This window comes from Enhydra lutris, unplaced genomic scaffold (genome assembly GCF_002288905.1).
Source record: "Enhydra lutris kenyoni isolate GAN:26980312 unplaced genomic scaffold, ASM228890v2 scaffoldscaffold42, whole genome shotgun sequence".
Taxonomy (NCBI): Eukaryota; Metazoa; Chordata; class Mammalia; order Carnivora; family Mustelidae; genus Enhydra; species Enhydra lutris.
The window spans coordinates 5955612-5979432 of record NW_019154126.1 but is presented as its reverse complement, the minus strand read 5'-3'; the positions used below and the strand labels follow the sequence as shown (position 1 = coordinate 5979432).

The following is a 23821-nucleotide window of genomic DNA, read 5'->3' as shown; positions in this document are numbered from 1 at the left end:
TGGTTATATCTACCTGTGCAAAGATATATCTGAAATATCTGAAATATACATGTGCCCAGTGGGAATATGGTCTCTTAAGAAAATGAACTTGGGATTTTTGTATTGTATATAGAATTGAGATTGTGCAGAAAAATATATCTGATAACATTTTTTTAGCTTTCATATTAATGCTTGTCCATCATTTCCTTCTTTTCTAATATCCTAGCAACATTGCAAAACGTAGCAATGTCAGTGTGATCAACATTTAAGTAAGTGGTATTGTTATTCATAATTTTACTTTTGAAGTGTAGTATTTTATTTAAAATTCCATTCTTTTTTGTTATATGAAGAGTGTATGAATATGCTTATGCTGGACTGTGAGTATAAAATAATAAGACCGTACATGTGGCTCATGAAACCAATTTCATTCCTTTATGGTAATATCACATATATACATTTTTCTAGGTGCTGAAAGGGAGAACCCAAATGATACTGAACTGTAACCCATACAGATTTTTAGAATCCCATTTACTGCTGAGATTGGAATTTCTGAACCATAGCATTTTTGTATTAATCACAGCGAAGTTGAGGTTTATATCATAGCCAGTTGAATTAATATTTGACACTATTTTAATTTTCTAAGCTGATATTTATCTTTATAACTTCTGAAAGAGGTACGAAATGATTGGAGTTTCATTCTTTAATATAAACTGAATATTAAAGTTGGTCTTGTTATTTAACTCAAAGATAAAACAAAATAAAAAGAGAGTAATTTGGGAGTTATTCCAGATTTCCAAGTGCATATTAAATGTAATTAACTTTCAATAATAGCACCTTTTTCAAATCTAAGTTTAAATGCATCAATTTTGAAACCCAAATTAATGTCATTTTTGCATACCTAATCTCTTGCTGCTATAAAGATACGCGGCTGTAGGTCCAATAATTTATACTTAATTATATTATGATATTCACTATGGGGAATGTATATAGCAGCATATAGGTTTCTTATTATTAGATGTGATTTGAATATAGTATCTTCTGGACTAAATTGTTAAACATATTTGCAAACTGAGACATAATCCTTAACAAATATATATATATATTTTTTTCCTCATATTTTTGCAAAGGAGAAAACCTATCCAGAAACTTTCAGCTGGAAAAAATGAAAAGGAATTAATCTTTCTTCCTAGTATCTTATTTATGCACAAACAATACCTAGTTCATTGCTGTTGAATAGTATTTTCTGTTCTAGGGGAAAATGTAAGTATCTGTGCTCTCGGATATGGTAGAAGGTAGGCATGGAAGACTGCTGAGCACTTGCAAAGTGACTAGTATGGCTGAAGAACTGAATTTTAATTTTATTTTAGTTAATTTAATTTGAAATGGCCCTTTGTAGCTGTGGCCACCCTATTGGACAGGAGAGAATTAGTTACATGGTAAAGTCGGCTATTCATATGTCTCCTTCTGTCTGGTGTTAGCCAACCATTGCTCTTGGTGGAACCTCAAGGAACGTTAATACTTTGATATAGTATTTTACACTGGACTAGCAAGGATGGTTGTTTCACTTGCTAATGTTGCATACCCTCCAAAAAAGCTAGTAATTTGACTGGAGAACATGAGATTTATTTCTTTTAATTGGCACTTCTTTGATTATTAGAGAAATTCTTCTTTTGTGAAAATAGATTTTTATATTTAGTCTTTTATGTTTTCTGTTCATCTGTTGTGTCCCTTACTATTTGTCTAACCTTTCCCTGCCTGCATTCCAACACTAAATGCAGTACTTTAAAAACCAGATGTAGTTATAGCTCTTGTTGTATAAGTAGTGATAATGCTTATTGTTTTTCCTGCATGTTAAAGAGAGCCATGAAGATGATGCCCAAGTTAAAAGTTAGCAGGCAGGTGCCTCTCTGCCTACTTGTGATCTCTATCTGTCAAATAAAATAAAATAAAATCTAAAAAAAAAAAAAGTTAGCAGGCAGGGACATGGTCCATGGTTTAAGTGGCATGTTGTATTTCATTGGATCATGAGCGGTTTCTCAGAGGCCTCCGTGGATCTACTGTGTTCATATCTTTATACTTTTCCCCTTGGGGACATATATTATGGATTGCTGAACTTTATTAAATGTAGGGTTTTTCCCATTCAGATCAATTACACGTGTGAGTCAGGTTTCCCAAGTAGGAACTTTGGTGGTTGTATTTGCTGGCTCTTTTAATAGGTATTTGTTTTGGTAATTATTAAATGTCTATTACTCCTTTTTGGACGGGTCCTTTAAAGGAGATTATAAACTCATAAATTGTTCATGTTTTGCTTTTTTAAGATTATATTTGAAGGCACTCTTCTGAGCCAGAAAGGTTTTATTGGGCTGGATCAGCTCTGGGTCTGTGCCTGTGCACTTGCCCCACCCAGAAGGCTTTGCCCTAAGGATGAGTTCACTTGTGCCAGTGGCCAATGCATTTCCCAAGAATTGGTCTGTGACTCTCAGCCGGACTGTTCTGATGACAGTGATGAAGACCCAACAACTTGCTGTAAGTGAATTAATGGTTTACTTGTTCACACGCTCACATTCATGACTGTGTTTGGATTTAAGTCGTTGCTTTGAGTGAGTTAAAGTTAGTATGTATCACATGAAATGAATACACATCCCCACCTGCAGCTATTAGCACTGTCCTTTGGGGCGGTCTCTATGCCAATATAGACTTTGGTGCTTTTTGTTAACATGGCAACATGGGGTGTGTGTGTGTGTGTGTGTGTGTGTGTGTGTGTGTGTGTGTGTGTGTTTCGGTCAAAAAGGAAAATGGGTGGGAGAAGGAACCGCTTTATACTTTTCCCTTGGGAGACATATATTATGGATTGCTGACCTTTATTAAGTATAGGGCATCTTCCATTCTGACCTCTTATGTGGAAGGCTGTGGGGAGGTGTTGAAGAGGAAGGGCTGCCACTGCCTTCTAGGCAGCCATGATGACTATAGAAATCATGTCAGCCATGTTTGGATTCGTGTCTGGGTAAAATTTAGGTCCAACAGCTGCCTTGTAGGACTTTTATGGAGAGTCTTTGATAGGAGTGATGACAAGAAATCCCATTATTATTCAAACCTAGTTGTATTTGAAAGGAAATATAATTTAATTTACAGCCCACATGATGGTTCTCATCTGAGGTAACTTAGCAACTAAGATACTTGTGTTTCTTTGGAAATGATGGATTCTAACTAAATGAATCCAAATCCCATATCACAAACAAGTGGGTTTTCTTAATTATTAAAAATTTGACATTTATTTTGCTGCACTGTTTTATTTTAGTGATGTGTGTTGTTGAACAAGAGAAAAATATTGCAACAAGATAAATGTGTCACCTTTTTAATGAGAAGTTCTTTGTACAAAATGCTTCTGTTGATGGGGAGGGATTTTATTAAGAACAATAGAAAGAGATACAGGAAAGAGGAGATGAGTAAGCCAGGGAGGACTCCTCTGCCTGTTTGTAAACAGCACCATTAATTCCTCAGACACCTAGTTTTAACACTAGTCGTAAACAAAACAATCTACTTCTCAGTATGATCTCCGTGCTGTCTTTTTTCACTCAAAAAAACATGTGAGGGCAATTCACTATCTCTAATATGAGTGTCAGTTTCTTTTCTGTGCTTTAAAATTTCTCACAATTTGGTCCATTTCTTTGGAAAGATTCACCTTTCTAATGGTTTGCGTTATTCTCACTTTAATTGAAAGTAAATATATTTCCTCTTTTCACTTGTACATATTGACACTCCCCCCCCCAAAGGGTTCTTTATCCTCTCCTTTTAATTGGTTTTCTTAATCAAATTCCACCTGGAGTATTAGTAGATACTTTAGCATTTGATTTTGAACATATTTTCCCATTTCTCTTCCTCTGTTGAAGTTTCATTGGTTACATATTTAGGAATTTTCCAGTGGAGTGTATCTTGACATCATTCTGCTATTTGCTTTTTTTTAAATGAAGGATAGATGTCCATGGTTATCAACAAATAGTGTTAGTGTGTTTAATTTTCAAAATTATGTAACTTCATTTGAACAAAGATAACCTGGCATGCTTGCTTGAAATCAACTTCATATAGTGTTATGATATAACAATGTAGCCATATTGCATATTATAAAATATTTATGTATTTTGATGCATGTTTATCTATATATTTTGATGCCAACATGAGTATTTCATGTCAATATTTGTACAATCATGTTTGTTTTAAGGAAATTGTTTATAGAACAATGGAATTATTTGAATTGATACTACATTATTTTCTGCATTAGGATATTTAATACATTTGTGCATACATACACTTGCTCATGTATATTATTACTAAATAGGAGAAACTTCCCTTTAAAATTCAAAACCACTTTGAAACATTCTACAATACTTTAAAAAATATACTTCATTTATTTATTTTTTTGAGAGAGAGAGAGAGCATACACGTGTTCAAGAGTAAGGGGGGCGGGTGGGGCGCCTGAGTGGCTCAGTGGGTTAAGCCGCTGCCTTCGGCTCAGGTCGTGATCTCGGGGTCCTGGGATCGAGTCCCACATCGGGCTCTCTGCTCGGCAGGAAGCCTGCTTCCCTCTCTCTCTCTGCCTGCCTCTCCGTCTACTTGTGATCTCTCTCTGTCAAATAAATAAATAACATCTTAAAAAAAAAAAAAAGAGTAAGGGGGGGTAAAGGGAATCTCAAGCACTCAGTGCTGAGTGGGGAGCCAAGTGCAGGACTGATTTCCCCACCCTGAGATCATGACCTCAGTAACTCAACGGAGCTACTCAGGCCCCCTGATTCTACACGTACTTTTAGGTTTGTATTTTACAAGTTGAATTTGTAATGCAAACTCTTCTTAGAATTCCCCAGTTCGTGAAGCGAATGAAACATGCTTGTACACCTCCTTCTTATCCCACTTTAGGATGGATCTCTAAGAGTGTAGCTCATACATGCAGTTTGAATAGCACCAGGACTACTTACTGGAGACTCAGTAATATTGACTGATGGATGTTGTTAGTTGGTATTGTCGTCAGCGTGCTTGTCCCCAAAGGCACACTCACTCAGGTATTTTTTATTACCAAGTGCCTCTTAATTCTAGATACTTTTAATAAAAGTAGTTGACAGCCTTTAGCCCCATGCCTTTTCTGAGGCAGTTAATTGGAAGTGAAAAGGAGTGTTGCTAGAGTTTTGCTACTGTACGTTGTGGACCAGTAGCATTAGCATCATCTGGGAGCTCTTTTGAATTACAGAACCTCAGGCTACATCACAATCTTACCAAACCAAAAGTTGCCTATTAACAATGTCTCAGGTGGTTCCTCTGCATATTAAACTTTGAGTACCACTGTGCCAAATAACTTTCAGAAATGAAAAGACTGCTGAGAGGAAAACAGATGGCATATATAAAGTAGACTCAAGGCAGGGCGCCTGTGTAGCTCAGCTGATTGTCTGCCTTAGGTTAGGGTCATGATCCCAGAGTCCTGGGATCAGCCCCACATGGGGCTCCTTGCTTGCTCCTCCCTCAGCCCCTCCTCTATACTTGTGCGCTTTTTCTCTGTGTCGAATAAATAAATATATTTTTTTTCTTTTTTCAAATAATTTATTTACCTGACAGCTAGAGAGAGACAGCAAGAGCAGGAACACGAGCAGGAGGAGTGGGAAGAGGGAAATCAGGCTTCCCGCCGAGCTGGGAGCCAGATGCGGGGCACCATCCTAGGATGGTGGGATCACGACTTTATGCGAAGGCAGACGCTTACGGACTGAGCCACCCAGGCGTCCCTAAATAAAATCTTAAAAAAAAAAAAAAAAAAAAAGTGGACTTAAGGCAAACCAGCTGGCAGATCTTTAACAGGAGCTAAAACTCCTGTAACTAATTCCTAAGAACATCACTATACCATCAAACGATAAATTTTTAAAAAGCTTTATTGAGGTATAATTGACATACAACAATACACATAATTAATGTGTACAGTCTGAGTTTGGAATACACAGACATCTGATCTTTTCCTTCACCTCCAGAAGTTTCCCTATGTCCTTTCTTTTTCGAGAAAGGACACTTAACGTTGAGATTCACCCCGCGAACTTGGTGGGGCACTACGTGTGGCCGCACAAGTGGGGAGAGATGCCAGACGGTTACGTGTAGCTTGGCGTGCGCCCCTTGCACTTACCTGTACCTCTGCCCCCGCCCCCCCCCCCCAGCGCCCTACCCTGCCGGCCCCCCAGGCCGCCCCGGCGGGGCAGCGGGCCGCACCTGGGCGGGGACTCCCTCCAGCTTCCTCTTCCGTGGCCTCGTGGTCTTCGCGGGCCTCCCGCAGCTGGGGGCCGCCGAGTACTTGGACGGTTACCAGCGGGCGGGCGCAGCTCACCGCCCTCCAGCCTCAGGTGAGTGCCCCGCGCGGTTTCCGCGGCGGCTCCCCGGCTCTGCCTGTGACCCCGCGCCGCGAGGTGTGGCTGTCGTGTTCGCTGGGGCGGCGCAGGCTGCTGTGCACGGCCCGCGACTTCGGGCGGCGTTCGGGGCTCCGACCCGGCGTTCGCGGCTAGGGCGGGCGGCCGCGGCTCGGCATTCCGGCAGCACAGCCCGCTTCCAGAGCGGCGGCCCCGGGCCCGAGCGCGTCCCGCGCGGTCGCCGTGTGCTCGCGTGTGGCCTTCTGCCACCGGACCACCTCCAGGAAAGGGGGCGAGGCCCGGGCTAGCGAACTTGGGCCGGGGTGTACGGGGAGGCGGGGCGGCCCCCGCGGTGCGCTCCGGGGTGCTCGCAGGCGAGGTGGGTGGGGAGGACCGAGGATCGCGGTGACACAGGGAGCCGGGCCCCTGCGAGAGAGGTGGGCGCCACCGAGACCCCAGCCCCGAGCAGCGGACCGGCGCTTCCAGTTCGTAAGGTGTTATCGCTGCGAGCGCTGCGGCATCCGATGGCACGGTGCCCTGGTGTGGGGTGTGCAGGGCGGTTCAAGCAGTTTTGCTGAACTTGTCAGATCTTAATAACTCTTCCCAAGTGGAAGATATCACATGTCAAAGTCGTAAACAGACTAGATGCTCCTGCTCAGGAAGACTTCGCCGCTCCGACCCTAGAAGTCCCTGTCATTGAGATTTGTGTGGGAGTTTCAAACATCTGTGACCGCACTTTCGCTTCAAATATATCATTTAAATGAGTGTGAAAAACGGTCCTGCTGAACGAGTGTTAGTGAACAGACAAGTGAGTTTTTTTTTTTTTAATGCCCCTTTTCTGCCTCTTTGGAAAATAATTTATGAAAGGTCATATTTTCAACAAAGCCTTAAATAAAAGTATTGCAAAACAATTGAAAAAAATGCACAATATGGTATTGTTGACAATAGGCTGTGTGCTGTGTGAAATTCTGAATTAATTCATCTTGCATGGCTGAAACTTCATACCCATTGAACAGCAACTCACCATTTCCCTGTGCCCCCCAGCACCTGGTAACCACAGTTCTATTCTCTGATTTCAGTAGTTTGAGTATTTTAGATAGGTCATGTAAATGGAGTCATTATGCTAAGTGAAATAAAACAGCCACAGGACAAATACTGCCTAATTCCAAGTGATAAGTGCTCAACAGTTATTAATACGCTCCTGTATAAAATAGAGGCATTGCATTGCAATGTATCTTTACATATTTCTAATAAAATAATTAAAATATACCTGTCCCAAACATATCTAAGGATATACATTGGCTAGCTGAATAATTTACATATAAAATGTACCTAATCTCCAGACAGGTGCCACAATATAGATGAACGTTAGACATTATGTTAAACAAGTCACAAAAGGATAAATATTGTATAATTTTACTTATATAAGGTGCACGGAGGAGTCAAATTCATAGAGACAGAAAGCAGAATGGGAGTTACCATGGGGTAGGCAGGGGGAAAGACCGGAGTTGGTGTTTAATGAGTATGGAGTTTGACTTTGCAAAGATGAAGTTCTGGAGATGGGGGATGGTGATGGATGTACAACAGTGTGAATGTACTGAACGCTGCTGAATGGTACACTTAAAATAGGGAAAAATGTTAATTTTATGCCATCTATATTTTTTCACAAAATTTTAAAAGTATATGTGTATTTTTCAATTATGACATGCAAAAGGACTGTATGTATGTTCCAAAAAAGATGGAAGGATGGACAGATCTGTGTTCAAATCAGAAAGGTGTGGGAAATTCTGAAGGAGGAGAAGTTCTTTTAATTGTTGGGTTTTTTTGTTTTTTTTTTTTAAAAGCTTTTAAAATGCTAATACAGAGGCACATGGGTGGCTCAGTCAGTTGAGCATCTGACTCTTGATTTCAGCTCAGGTCATGATCTCGGTGGTTGGGATTGAACCCCTGGTCGGGCTCAATGCTCCGTGTGGAGTCTGCTTCAGATTCTCTCTTTTTTCCTCTCTCATTTCCCCTACTTGTGCTTTCTGTCTCTCTAAATAAAATCTTTTTTAAAGATTAAAAAAAACAAAATGCTGTGCAAATGGTGACACTTTACAGGAGAAGTTGGTACAATGTTCAAGTGAAAGAAGCTTAAACCGAGAATTCGGGGAAGTACATTTAATGTTTACTGTGATGCTGTCTCTGAATGTCTTTTATATTTTGAAAAAAAAAATATGCTAAAAATTTCCTGTACACAAGGGAAGGATACATGGGAGAAAAGATCCTTGTGGTTTCTCAATAAGTATTAACAAATGTTTATATAATATCATTTTAATATCTAGTAGATGCTTATTGAATGGAACATTCCCCATTTATTCCCATATATTTTTCTAATATAATGGGAAATTGATTTATTTCTGAACTAGAAGATTCATAAATATTTTAATTTTCATGATCCAGAAAAATTTTTCTCAGCTGTCACGGTGAATTTTTTTTTTCTTCTGCCAATATGCTGCAGTGGTTAAATATGCAAGAGAAGGCTTTGTCATAATTTTAAAATATTGCTCTGATGAACTCAGCAAAATTTCACTCAAATTATGAACAGTGGCATTTCTCATGCTCTGTTTAGAAATAGTGAAGTGTGTTCTACAATCACAGAAAGTTAAAATAAAAGCAACCAAATAATTCACTGTAGTGAATACATTCTACCTATAATATGAATAGATGATTTTTTAAGACTTTATATTTAGCATTTATCATAAATGGCATTAACAGCGTTTATTAGTGTCCAGGATGTGTTTGGTTCTCCTGGTTTTCTTCAGATATTTATAACAACACCTTAAACTTATTGAATTATGTAGGGAAATTTTAATATAAGAACCTAAACTTTGGTGACTGAAATTTGATTTATATTTTATAGCACAATTAAGTTCTAGAATACTTAGCTTAAAAAATGTCCTTTGAAGTATATTGGGGTAAATGTCATTGGTAAAAACAGCTGAGCCATTCACCAAGATTTTTATAGAGATGACTGCCTGATTTTACTTTCACATATTTTTAGGGTGATGAATTTTAAAGACTAATTTTCATTTTTCGAAGGACAGGGTGTTTCATGTTTTGCAGAAAGTGCAGTGATTGACATTTTACCTGGTGAAACATCAGATATGGAAGAAAGCAACTTTTCTCCTAAAGCCACATTTCAGCATTTAAATCCAAAGTTATTTTGTCTTGACATCTTTGTATCTTTGCAGTTCAGTGACCTAGGAACAGTTGTGAAGAGCTGTGGAAGGATTTGGTGATGCTTGGGTCACATTGTACTTTCCATCCACCCTTACTAGTCTTACTGCCATTTTGTACCATTGCCTATTTGGGGAATAAGATGGTTACTTGTTCCTTCATTGGTCACCTGCAGTGAGTAAGATTGTTCTTTGCACAGATTTATTTCCTTTGTGTATTAATACATAATTTTTAAAAAAAGATTTATTTATCCATTTGAGAGAGAGACAAATCTCAAGTAGACTTACGCTAATCGCAGAGTCCCACACGGGGCTGGATCCCACAACCCTTAGGTTACAACCAGAACTGAAGCCAAGAGTCAGAGGCTTAACTGGCTGACCCACCTAGGTGCCCTAATATGTAATTTATAGCCTGCAACAGGACAATATTGAATTGATTAGCCAAACAGGGACACTTGAGGTGGGGGAGGGGGAAGGCATTCATTATTATGCTAGGACAACAGGCATAAATTGTGGCAACCCAGATATGTGGTTATCCTACCATAGAAGATTTTCTATTCCAGGAAAGTGTTTTCCAGGGAAGAATTAGGGTGCCCTTGGAAGTAGGTGGAAGGGTTTCCCGACCAAGTCCAAAACTAAGAATTTGGAACCTTTAAGCAAATTTCAGTGGTCAGATATGTACTTTGAGTCTTGTGTATTTCTGGACTCTACCAACTGACTGAGAAGAATTCTGAGGTCACTTAACAAGTGGCAAGGTTCATAGAGAACCAAGGAACTAGACCAGAGGATTTTCCGGATGCCTGGGGAGACCGTCACAGCTCGTCATTGGTGCTTAAGTGTATGTCAAAAAACAGAAGACACTCTTCTTTGAGGAGTGTCAGTGGTATCCTATGAACCCTGTAGGCAGAGCTGAGTAAAGAAGAACACATCCAGAAGCTGTAGATTTTCAGTTAGGTGTGTGGGTGAGTGGCAATTCCTTGCATATTGATTCACCATTAGGTGATACACAACATCTTTTCCTTATTATACTGTACTTAACTCATGTTTATTTTGGGGGAAATCCATTTAAGTGAGAATACAGTATTTGCTTATAAAGGAAAAATAATGTATCCATTATATGACTGTCTAAATCAGCATAGCTCTGAGATCTAAATGTTCCCATGTAGAGAAAATTTAAGTGGTAGTGTTAATGCATAGTGCACTTTAGTATTTTAAAAGTTGACATGTTAGTGATGAACTATCTGGTCATGAAACCAGGCATCCCTGTTTATAGAAATCTGAAGATCCTTTGATTATTAAGATATAGTGAGCTTTTGCAGTATACTGGTCAATTTGGTCATATTATTAATTTTAAAAATATTTATTATTTATAGAGCGAGCAATCTGGAGGAGGTGCAGAGGAAAGAGGGAGAGAGAGAAGCTCAAGCCGACTCTGAGCCCCTTAGATGCTTGGATTTGGTCATATTATTGAAAGTTGAAAATAATGATTAGGAGCAGTTTTAAGGTGACAGAATCTTTGGTTTCAGGAGGCTTCACAGTATGTAAGCTTTGGTGTCAGACATTCCAAAGCCTAGATGTTCCATTTACTAAATTTACCACAAACAAGTTGCCTAGAGCAGCTTTTCTCTTCGGGGGATGATTACCCTTACTGTGCTGGGATTTGAAAGGACTAATGGTAATATATCCAAAAAACCTGACACGTACTGGGAGCTTCTGGTAACATGTCTATTGTTCTTATTACTAAAGATAATAGTGTTCTGATCCTAGGGAGCTTGCTAAAACTTCAGGTTTGTTAAAACCTTGGGGGTATTCTAACCAAGAGTTATTTCATCTCCCTTCACCTGGTATTATAAAAAAGCTTATACATGGAAAGGAATTTGTGGAAATAAATTTTTATGTTACGTTAATTTATTCCCCAAGCTGTTATCTAAGATAGCCTGATACTCTGATTCTTACTTTAGCCAAAGGGAATTTAAGCACATCAAAACTGATGTCTCAAAAGCACAAATCCTATTGTTAGAATTTTTAGTTTATGGCCCAGTCTTGCTCCTTTTTTCTCGCAAATTTGGTGGCAAAGCTGGTAAGGATTCTGTGAGGCTAACTAACCCCAGGCACTGACTTAATCTAGAACTTATTTTAAGTTATTTCATTTTTTTTTCAAGTTTTTATATAAATTCTAGTCACTGTTCAGTGTTAAATTAGTTTCAGGTGTAGAATTTAGTGCTTCTTCAGTTACATACAACACCCAGGGCTCATCAGAAGTGCACGCCTTAATCTCCATCACCTGTTTAACACCCCTGCCCCCATAACCATGTTCTTTGTAGTTAAGTCTGTTTCCAGGTTTGCCTCTCTTTTTCCCCTCTCCCATATATTAATCTGTTTTGTTTCTTAAATTCTACGTATGAGTGAAATCATACAGTGCTTGTCTTTCTCTGATGGACTGACTTACTTCGCGTTATACTGTCTAGCTCTGTCCACGTTGTTGGATGAGAGAAAAAAATTTCATTCTTTTTTATGGCTGAGTAATATTCCATCACATATACCATCCCTTCTTTTTCCACTCATCAATCGATGGACAGTTGGGCTCTCTCTGTCGTTTGGCTATTGTTGATAATGCTGCTATGAACATCAAGGTACATGTATCCCTTCATATCCCTTGGGTAAATACCTCATAGTGCAATTGCTAGATCATAGAGTAGTTTGATTTTTAACTTCTTGAGGAACTTCCTTACTGGTTTCTTTTTTTTTTTTTTTAAGATTTTATTTATTTATTTGACAGATCACAAGGAGGCTGAGAGGCAGGCATAGAGAGAGAGAGGAGGAAGCAGGCTCCCTGCTGAGCAGAGAGCCCGATGCGGGGCTCGATCCCAGGACCCTGGGATCACGACCTGAGCTGAAGGCAGAGGCTTTAACCCACTGAGCCACCCAGGCGCCCCCTTACTGGTTTCTTTTGTGATCAATTTATTTTTTTATTTTTTTCCTTTAAAAATTTTTTTTATTAACATATAATGTATTATTAACCCCAGGGGTACAGGTTTGTGGATCACCAGGTTTACACACTTCACAGCACTCACCATAGCACATATGTTCCCCAATGTCCATAACCCCACCACTCTCTCCCTACCGCCCCACCCCCAGCAACCCTCAATTTGTTTTGTGACGTTAGGAGTCTTTTACGGTTTGTGATCAATTTAGACACTTAAGTATTTCCCAAATTCTTAGTTGTGTTTTAAGAGGGAAACAAAAGCAAAGTTCAAAATGTTCTAATTTACCTGCATTTCCAAAGTGGCTAGTCATTTTATTTATTTATTTACTTATTTTTGAGAAACTGTTAAAATAGCTTATCAGGAGGAATACCAAGGTGCCAACCTCAAACTCTTCAGGTGTCCAGAATCAATTCCCCTCTCAAATGGATCTTTTTAAAACTATGAACTCAGCAGGCGAATCCTGTTAGTCTTGGCCAATGCATCAGTTAGTCCCTTGAAGAGCTCTAGTTTCACCGGGCATGGCTAAGTACAGCAGAGATGGCCAGTCAGGATGAAGCATCCCACACTCGTAGTTAGAAGAATATAGAAGGACGCTGCCTCACACAACCCGTGGAAAACTTTGCGGCTGGGAAAAGTAAAACCGTTTTGGGAATCAGAACACATTTATTACAGAGTGGGATGATTGTTCTACCCTCCAAGGTTGATTGGCTCATGTGAAGTCAGTGTTTCAGGAATTAAATTTCTTGCTTAATTTCTCCTCACCTGTCTTCCATGTGGAACAGCAAATCCCCTCACGTGTGACTTTGAATCTGGGTTCTGCGGTTGGGAGCCATTGCTCACAGAAGATTCGCAATGGGAAATCATGAAAGGATTGGCCAGTGGAGAGAGCCACCTTCCCGATGATGATCATACAGCAAACACAAGTCATGGTAGGATATTTTCCTTTAAAAAAAAAAAAATTGGTTGCCTTTCTGTCATGTTGCAGAATGATGATCCTTTGTGTTTTCATTTCTAGCTATAGGCTACATACATGGAGCTCTGGTTTGTCTCGCTTGAAACTCTCCTGATCAACGTCATAATTTGAGTTGAGTTTCCTGAAAATAATACTGTTTTAATAACCAACATTTTTGAGGTCTAATTTTTTACAAGGTTGGGCTGAAAGCATGGTGAGAGGGGAAGTCTTCTGATAATTTTCTTTAGTTGCCAGAACTCATGTACAATGGGCTTGCTTTCTTTTTAGAGCAATCCAATTTTTGCAAAACAGAAAAAAAATAGTTTAATCTTTCTGGAAAAGAGAACAGAGGTTTAGTGCTATCTATAAAATAAATCGACAAATGCTTGAATGCAGTTTAATAACTCTTAAGTCTTTGTAACAATCTTCTTTCTCATGTATTTTTAACCGACGTTACAATTTGTCCATGTACTCTTAAAATGCAGCAGTCAAATGACACATAGCATTTCAATCCGGGTTTGTGAATCTCCAAGGAAAACAGAAGGGTTTTGTTCTACTTTTCCTTGTTTGTGTCCACAACATTGCCTAGGTACGTGAATATCGTATTAACTTTATAAAAACACAACTGCACTGTAGATCCTCTTTAAGCTCATATAACCCCCTTGGACATTATTTATTTCTCCTTTGAGATTTCCGAAGAGGTATGCCAGAGCTAACAGTGTTGACCATGTTTTAAATTATAGCCACTGGAAACTGGAGTCGGTGGGGGAACATATTAGGGGGTGGGAGGGAGACTCTAGCCATCCATCTGTTGTCTAAAACTATAAACCCAGCTTATTTAACAGTGGAGTAAGGTCCTACTTTTTCTTTTCATGCCAGTGAACCTTATTTTTGCTTTCAGATTCTGGAGGATTAAAGTTCGAAACAGGACTAATGATGGGAGCTCTAAGTTAACAGCCCATTTTCTTCAAGCTCATATAATGTTTCTTTTTCTGTTCTAAAACCATTGTCTGAGTACATATCCTGTACTACACCTGGGGTACACAGATGGAAGCCATGCTCCCTGCCTCTGGGGTGGTCTGAAGTCTAGTGACTGAAGCCAATAGGTGAGGATTTGCACTAAGATATAATAAATGTTTTATACGAGATGGAGAGTGACTCAGTGGAATCAAAAGGCCTTCCTGGAGGAGGTGACTCCAGAACTGAGCACTGAAGGGAGAGTTGCCAGAAAGGCTGAAGTAAGGAGTGTCAAGGGAGGTGTTCTAACTGACGGAATATCCTGGAAGAGGATGGGAGAGATGTAGGTGGTTCCAGCTGAGTGATGTGTATGTCTGGGCAGAGTATAGAAAAGATGAAGTAGCCAAGGAAAGAGGGGGGTTATGGAGTGCTTAGGAATTTGAAATCTCTCTGGAGGCCCATGGTAACCATTCTATGAAAGCACGTGACCCATTAGTTTTATTCTAAAAGGCTGAGATGCAACACTTTTCTGTAACACTGAGTGGCTTGTTGATTACCCTTTAAAGGAAGCTCCGTGGTGGTTCAGAGGCTGGAATGTGGCCTCGCTAGATAGAGGCTGTAATTGGGAAGCTTTAAGAACTATCTGGGAAGGGCGAGACATACTGAGGCCTCTGGCCATCTTATTGGGGGCTCGCCTGTCGGTGTGTTCAGTCTGACTCTGTGCCTGGGTCTCCGGGGGAGATGGGCTTGCTGTTTCGGGAGGCGTGGAGCTCTGCCATGTACGAAATGGTGCTTTTCTACTTTTCAACTCATAAGCCGCTCACATGGTGCGTGGGGTGGCCTTGGGTGACCTCTTTGAGAGCAGGGTGGCAGAGATCCCTGTTTGCCCAAGGGTAAGTCAGGATGTTGTTGACACTGCACAAATTCATTAAATGCCTTTGTGCCCCATTTTTTTTTTTCAGCTAGAAAATAGGTAAAAATCAAAATATCTTTCACGTAAAATTATTATGAGGATTAAATGAAGTAATACCTGTTAAGGCTTTTCATATGGTAAAAGCCCACTAAATGTGACTGTCTGTTGTCTGTTCGTTCTAGTAAGAAAACTAGGGATACCACCAGGGCTGTGATAATAAGAAAACATTTATTAGTAATCTTCAGACATCGTGTAATTACCACTTAATTATGATTTATGCCAAAAAGAGATTCTAAAAGTTCTCTTTTGTTAAATATTGAAGGACCCATTTTTCTTTTTCTGTGATCTAAACAATGCTCACAGATAACAATAAACCGATAGAACCGGAGGCAATTGTTATAATTGGAAGTGAGCGCAGCAAAGAAATTGCAGCAAGTCTCTCTGGAAAGGGCACATCAAGGAGTCCCTCTGCCATTAAGTCTGTCCTTCTTTACCTGTGATTGTCATTCTGACTTTAAGATGATCGCTAGTGGTCTTACATCACAAATGAGGAGGAGGAAAAATCGTACCAGGAAGACCTAGGAGAATTGAAGCGGAAGTTTCTGGGAGAAGGCAGCAGGCCCAGCCTCCCGGCTCCCACATCTAAGACCGTACGCTTACCTCCAGCCTATTATGTTCTTAGACCTTTGTGTTTGCGGATTACAGTGCTTGAGAAAACTATTTAATTTCTAGTATTTTTCCTCATATATGCACATTCCCATATGTAATTTTACATAAAAGATGAATGGCTTGACATTACATAGCTTTTCTTTTTGTGATAAAACCTTGATTTTCCTACCTCCCTTCTTTGCTTGGTTTTTATTTTCCAGTTCCTAGTTGTTACCTTATGAAACTTCCAAACAGACAACTCATGTTTATCCATTCTTATCTATGCTCATGTACACATATGTGTACGTAATGGATATGTATACATTCAAAATTGTAAGTATTCTGATGATGATTTATTTTACCGAAAAATGAGATCCTATTGTAACTACTGTATCTTACTTTACTAAAGATAGCTCATGGCAATTCCTCCAAGTCATCAATTATAGTCATTTTGAATTTTATTTTTTCTGTTAAATATATATTCATACATACATATATACACACACAAATACATGTGTATAGGCACACATGTATATATACACATATATGGGCAAACATACATATTTATTAGCAGTATGGCCACTCGCAAGGGTTTATTATGGGAGGGGCATTACAGGAATGACGGTGCTGTCTCCGGTATCAGGGACCCTGCCTTCCATGGCAACCCAGCCAGGTTTCCGAGGTGGCTGCCCATCTATTAAAGTATAATTTAAATGCAATAAAATTCAGCCTTTTTGGTGTACAGTTCACTCAGTTCACAGTTCACAAACCTATATAATTCTGTAACCATCAGAAAACTCAGGATATAAGCGTTCCATTCTCCCCCGATTCTATACCGCTTTGTAGTCAGTATCCATCTCATTTCCAGGTACCGGTATCCACTGATCTGATTTCTGTCCCTATAGTTTTGCCTTTTCCACAGTGTCCTATAAATTGGATCCTACAGTATGTAGCCTTTGGAGTCTGTCCTCTTTCAGTCAGCTGAATGGATTTGAGATTCAGCACATTGTTGATTGCAGCGGTAGTGTCTGTTTTGTTGTTGTTGTTTTTTTTTAACTGCTGAGTAGTATTCTATTGCATGGATGAAGCACGGTTTGTGATCTCTGATCAGTTGAAGGGTATTTGGGCTCTCTCTAAATGCTGTTTACAGATATTCTGTAAAATTAGCATACGGGCTTTTGTTTGGACATAGATTTTCATTTGACTTGCGTACTCTGTCCAGTCCCTCTGTACAATTAATTTTTTTCATTCTGGTGATGAGTGCAGGATTCTGCCCTCTGTGACCTCTGATCAGGAAGTGGTCCCTTTCAGAATTTTAAGGTCCAACCTCAGGGCGTTTCCTCGGGTACATGCACTGGTCAGTCCTCGAGTGAAGATTTATGGGAGGAGAAGACTCTGCAGATCTCTGGAACTCTGCCTTTGCAGCGCTGTCCTCCTGGAATGCTGCCTTCTGAACTCGAGGAGCGCCAAGTAGCATCTCTATCTTCTCAGTTTGAAGAGACCACTACTTATGCGGCAGCTAGAAACTCTGTAGGCAGTAAACTGGGGAAGTTGTAGGCCTTAGTACATTTGTTTTCCCTCTCTTAGAGATCGTTATCCAAGGATCTTATATTCTCATTGTCCTACATAAACCACTGTCTAATGCATAGTGTGTGTGTGTGTGTGTGTGTGTGTGTGTGTGTGTGTGTTTGCTAGTTCAGGAAGACTAAATCTTGTCCCTGATCACAACCTTGCCAAGAAGTAGAAGAAGCCTATTTTTTGTTTGTTAGTTTGCTTCATTTCTTTCATCCGGATGTGCCAAAATATCATGGCAATATCATGACAATGCTGCAAAATCCATTCTTTTACACACTTTCTTATATAGGATGCTTTCAGTTCTATGCAATAAATAACTATGAGTGAGACAACTATATTTTTACAGAAAGATGTATGTTCCCCCAAAATCTTAATACTTGAAATTCCATTAGGAAAATAAGAGTGCTTTTTTTCCCCCCATTTGTCAGCAAAGGCATTATATTCTCTTAAATTCTTCTAATCTGTGGGTATAAAATGATTGCTTACTTGTAGCCTTTATTTGTACTTTATTGAAAAATGATCTTTTCAAATGTTTCTAATTTCTCAGTTTACTTAAATCATCTTTAAGTTCTCTAAATAATATTCTGAACCTTTTAGTGTATAGATTTAAAAATATTTTGCAAATTTTTTAGGTTTTTATATGTTTGCAACTATTTTAAGTTATATTTTAAATACTTTTGTGTGTTGCTGGTGTGTAGAAATGCAATTATATTTTTAAATATTGACTTTGTATCCAGTGACCTTGCTGATTTTATTTATTATAGCAAGTACACACACACACACACACACACACACACACACACACACAATTTTCTAGGTTCCCAATTATTTTCTCTTTAATAATGACAATTTTATTTCCTTATTTCTAAATCTTAAGCCTTCTGTTTTCTTTGTTTCATTATACTGGCTAGTAAATCTGGAAAAATGTTGAATATAGCTGGTGATAGCTGCTATACTTCTCTTGTTCTTATTTCAGAAGAAAACTGTCAATAATTCAAACTTAAGTGCTGTATTTGCTGAAAGATTGTTTGCTTTATTAGGTAAAGATGTTCCCTTCTATTCATAATGTGGTTTTCCTTGTGTGTGTATGTATATGAGTCTATGTTAAAATTTGTCAGATTTTTTTAGTATCATGATAATCATATGATGATCATATTTTTTGTTTGTTCATAAGGGGAATTTTTCAAATATTAAACCACCTTCGCATTCATGAGCCAGATCTCATTTGGTTGGTTTTGGTTATTGTATACATGATTTTTTATTCTATATAATAACTGTTTTATGATATTTATGGTATTTTTATTCTGTATGATACTGGCTTATGATTATCTGTATTCATTATAAAGTCTGATCTCTAGTGTTTTCACATCATGTAAGGAGTCCCTTCTAGACCATTGCATTAAAAGCAGGTGCATGCTTCATAAATGATGAGGTTGAGGCTTATGGACGGTTTAATACATGGAAGCTGACCCCCTCTTTCTTTAATTCTTATACTGTGTTAGTCATAAATTCTGATACTGTGTTAGCCCCTCTAGGGTTTGTGGAGTTTTGCAATATGAACAACTCAGCTTACCAGGAACCATCTCCTTGATATATTATAATTCCATAGTTCTCTTAACTAAGTACATTCTGCACAGCAAACTTATAAGAAGGTAAATCCAGAGACATTTTTCTAGAAGTCTTTGGGTCTAGGCTCAGAGTTCAGATTCTCTTTACCCCGCACTTATAAATATTAAGTCTGTGTTATTTGTTTTTATTATTTATTTTTCTAACTATTAAAGTTCTCTTAGGATTTTATTTAGCTTTCAGATTTTCACTAAATTAATATTTTTACAATATCTTTTCATCTAAAAACATGTTATCTCTTTCTATTTTACTCCTACATATTTTGTATTAATGTAATTGTGAAGAGGATATCTCTAACCATTTCTGTATCTAGGGTTTTATTGCTAAAGTTAAAAAAAAACTTAATCACATTTCTTTGTTTCCATTTACCTTATCAGATTTTCTTATTAATACTTATCATTATTTAACAATAGAAGCCTTGGGAGTTTCTACTTTTATGGTAATATTATTGGCAAAACATGAGAACTGTATTTCTATTTTCTATTATATTTGCTAAGTATGTTATTTTCTTGACTCACATTCACTAGGCCTATAAGATAATGTTAGTCTAAGGTAATTAATATTATCTGTGATTAATAGCGATAGAAATCTCTAGTTTCTCATTTTAATTAGAGTAGCTTTGTTGTTTGCCATTTAGGGTATTTGTTTTGGGGTTGATAATTGGTCTGCATTTAATTATTTACTTTTAATATTTTCTTAAGTTTTTTTAATTGTCAATGGCTATTTTTTCTACAGTCTTCTCAATATTTGTTGATCCGAGTCTGACTCTACCCTTTAATTTGTTGATCTGATCGACTGTGTTGATAGAGCAGCTAAATTAAACTCAGCTTCCATTCATGGAAAGCTCAGTTTGGTCAGGACATACAATTTTTTTTTTTTAAATTCTATTTTTTATAAACATATAATACATTTTTATCCCCAGGGGTACAGGTCTGTGAATTGCCAGGTTTACACACTTCACAGCACTCACCATAGCACATACCCTCCCCAATGTCCATAATCCCACCCCCCCTCCCAAGCCCCCTCCCCCCATTAACCCTCAGTTTGTTTTGTGAGATTAAGAGTCACTTATGGTTTGTCTCCCTCCCAATCCCATCTTGTTTTATTTACTCTTCTCCTACCCCCTTAACCCCCCGTGTTGCATCTCCTCTCCCTCATATCAGGGAGATCATATGATAGTTGTCTTTCTCCGATTGACTTATTTCGCTAAGCATGATACCCTCTAGTTCCATCCACGTCGTCGCAAATGGCAAGATTTCATTTCTTTTGATGGCTGCATAGTATTCCATTGTGTATATATACCACATCTTCTTTATCCATTCATCTGTTGATGGACATCTAGGTTCTTTCCATAGTTTGGCTATTGTAGACATTGCTGCTATAAACATTCGGGTGCACGTGCCCCTTTGGATCACTACGTTTGTATCTTTAGGGTAAATACCCAGCAGTGCAATTGCTGGGTCATAGGGTAGTTCTATTTTCAACAATTTGAGGAACCTCCGTGCTGTTTTCCAGAGTGGCTACACCAGCTTGCGTTTCCACCAACAGTATAGGAGGGTTCCCCTTTCTTTGCATCCTCGCCAGCATCTGTCATTTCCTGACTTGTTAATTTTAGCCATTCTGACTGGTGTGAGGTGGTATCTCATTGTGGTTTTGATTTGTATTTCCCTGATGCCGAGTGATGTGGAGCACTTTTTCATGTGTCTGTTGGCCATCTGGATGTCTTCTTTGCAGAAATGTCTGTTCATGAGGACATACAATTTTTTTGATAAGGATTTCAAATATAATTGATAACTTTTTAATTAGAATTTTGTATCTATGATCATGAGTGACATTGCAGTTTTTTTATTTTCCTATTTCTGTAACTTTTAAGTTAGAGATACCTGGCAGGGAGATATCTGAGTCAAGGAGTTCTTCATATTCTTTAAGACTCAAGATCCCTTGAATAATGTTACAAGTGTTCCTTAAAAATTAAGTAAAACTCAACTGTTTTGCCATATATGTGCAGTAGATTTTTTAAAATCACTTTTGTAGTCATTTTTGTGGTATACCCAATTTATTCAAACCTTTACTGCTTTTAGAATTTGGAGTTTTAGTTTATATGTCCCATCCTTTATTGACTGCTTGTTTGAAATTGTACATACTGTTTTTAAATGACCAGGGCACTAGGATCCTTGAATATTTGTTGATTTGTAGAATTTTGATTAGTCTTTTAAAAGTATTCAAGTGAATTTTAGTTGAACCTTTGAATTTTTAAGCTGAAACAATTTTTTCAAAATCCTCTTTTCCTATGCTATTCCTTTATAGGTGAAACAGAATTTAATGAGCTTATATAGTTTCTATCACTCTTGGTTTGGAGTTAGGGAATAATAGCTTTTATTCTTCCCTGTTGGTTTTGTGATGTTAAGGCCCATATAGAGGAGCTTGGCTGGCTCGTCAGTAGAGCATGTGACTCTTGGTCTCAGGGTTATGAGTTCAAACCCCATATTTAAAAAAAGAAAAAAAAAAAGTCCATATAAACTGGTTCTGTTTTTCTCATTCAGAGATGATACTGCTGATTTGCAACCTTGGTTGTTCGGTTAAACATGTGGCGGTAGCTATAAAATAATACAGTTTAATTCTGAAATCCTTTCCGTGTAGTCAACATTGACCAATATCTAGGAAAATCACCTTCTGAAAATGGTATTTTTCAGTCAAAATTGTCTGCTTTCCAAGTTGCCCATCACTTCGTGATTATCAAAGGGCAGGATCAGACCTTGACATTGTTCTGCATAGCCTTTCTTGTGAATTTTCAGTATTCGAGGAAGCCACCCCTGACAGCAGTTCAGAATGGGTGATCTTTTCAGCTGCTAAAAGATGTTATCCCCCTGTATGTTTGCCATGAGCGCATCCTTGGAGTTAAAATCTAAAAGCAGTTATTTTGTTAATGCTCAGATTAGATCTTTAATTAAGCTTTCATCCCCACTCGCACAGACAACAATGTCAAACATGTAAGCCCCAAGAGAAGCCCAGCTCATTCCACAGGCTTGCATCTTTCAGTCCTTTGTGAAGAAACTTAAAAATAATGCTCTCGTGAGAATTTCGTAAGGGCATGTTGACTATCTAATTGTAAGCTTAGAAGCTTCGTTTAATTTGATTACAGATTCTAATTATGACCCAAGTTAAGACAATAAACCTATTCGTTTAGGGGATTTAGATCAAGAGCTTGTTTTTATCAATTGGATTTTATCTTAGATACTTAATGTTATCCACATGAAAAAACTTGGTCATTTATTGAATTAAATGGTAAATAAGTAAAACATGTAATTTTCTTGATGTGATTGACAGTTGATTGTCTGCAAGGATAAGATGTTAGAGCAAAGGACTGCTAAATGTATAACAGAATTTGTATCCATGCGATTTTTACAAATTTATTTATTTATTTATTTCATAGGCTCATTCATTTATTTCTGGTCCCATCAATCTCCAAGAGTGGCCAAGCTTGGAAGTCCTGTTCTTACAAAAGCCCTCACTGCCTCTACCCCATGTCAGGTAACCAGTTACTGGAACTTCCATTGGCCATTCTGTGGTTGTAAACTGTTAGGTGTGGGTTACTTGGGCCAGTAAATGACTGCTATGTTTTACTGCCATTTCCATGATGAACTGAGAGATTTATATAGACTATCAACACGAAATGTCATGTCCTTCCAAAAGACCATTTGCAGCCTATAACTTAAATGGTTCTTTTGTGGGGCCTGTTAAAGAATATTTCTTTCATTTTGTATTCTTTCCAAACAGTCCTTCCAGTAATCCAAAGCTGTGGATACATGTTGCCAAAGCTGCTGATTGTTTTGGCCAACAGTGTTAATTGAGTAAAATAAAATAAGCCAAACAAGTGCTTGCTGAAAGGAAGATGAAAGGGCAAATAAAGAGAAAGAACTGTGTGCAGAAAAAATGACATTTTCTGAAATTTTATTTCTTCAGTTAGTCTTTGTATGCCGAGTAAACATAGAGCAGGCAATACGTGCTCAGTCCATTTCAACAGTGAGAGAGAGAAAAAGGCAGAGAAGGACTTCGGAGTCCAACAGACCTGGTTCCGATCTCCGTTCTGCCACAGACTCTATACTCTCTTCGAGACTCCATGTCCACACTGGAAGTGTAATATTAGAGTACCTTTTTTCACCTGGCTGTCAGGATTATCTGACAAAGTATCTGGAACATAGTAGGTGCTCACTAAACAGAATTCCTTTATTTTCCGTAGAACTAACACCTACACTTAGATGTTTCTGTTCAGCTTGCCTTTTCTATCCTTTTGAGCATTGCAGCAAGCCTCCAGGCCCTCAGGATTGCAGTTTAATTTTTTTAGTTATCAGAAGACCGTGCAGATCAATACCGCTGTACACCAAATTCATCTTCTGTAAATGTGGGGGTACAGCAGTTTATTCAGGCTTTCCTGCTGACAAATTACATATTGTCCAGAGGAATAAATCTCATTATGTATTCAGCTTGATATAAATCTGAATGGGAGTGCTCAGATCTCTTAATGGATTGTCCTCTCTCTCGTTTGTTTCCCTTGTTATTTCCTGCCCATTTCTCTGTGGGGATTACATGTAAAA

General features: G+C 38.4%; 1 protein-coding gene across 1 annotated transcript in view; it reads left to right on the top strand.

Moving 5' to 3' along the window:
• The window catches only part of LOC111155577 (MAM and LDL receptor class A domain containing 1), a 757926-nt gene that overhangs the window by 76684 nt on the left and 657421 nt on the right, over positions 1-23821 (top strand). The window contains exons 10-12 of the mRNA XM_022515825.1: positions 2298-2505; positions 13338-13484; positions 22660-22757. Of these exons, the coding sequence (XP_022371533.1) occupies positions 2298-2505; positions 13338-13484; positions 22660-22757 (453 nt within the window). The remainder of the gene's footprint in view (positions 1-2297; positions 2506-13337; positions 13485-22659; positions 22758-23821) is intronic.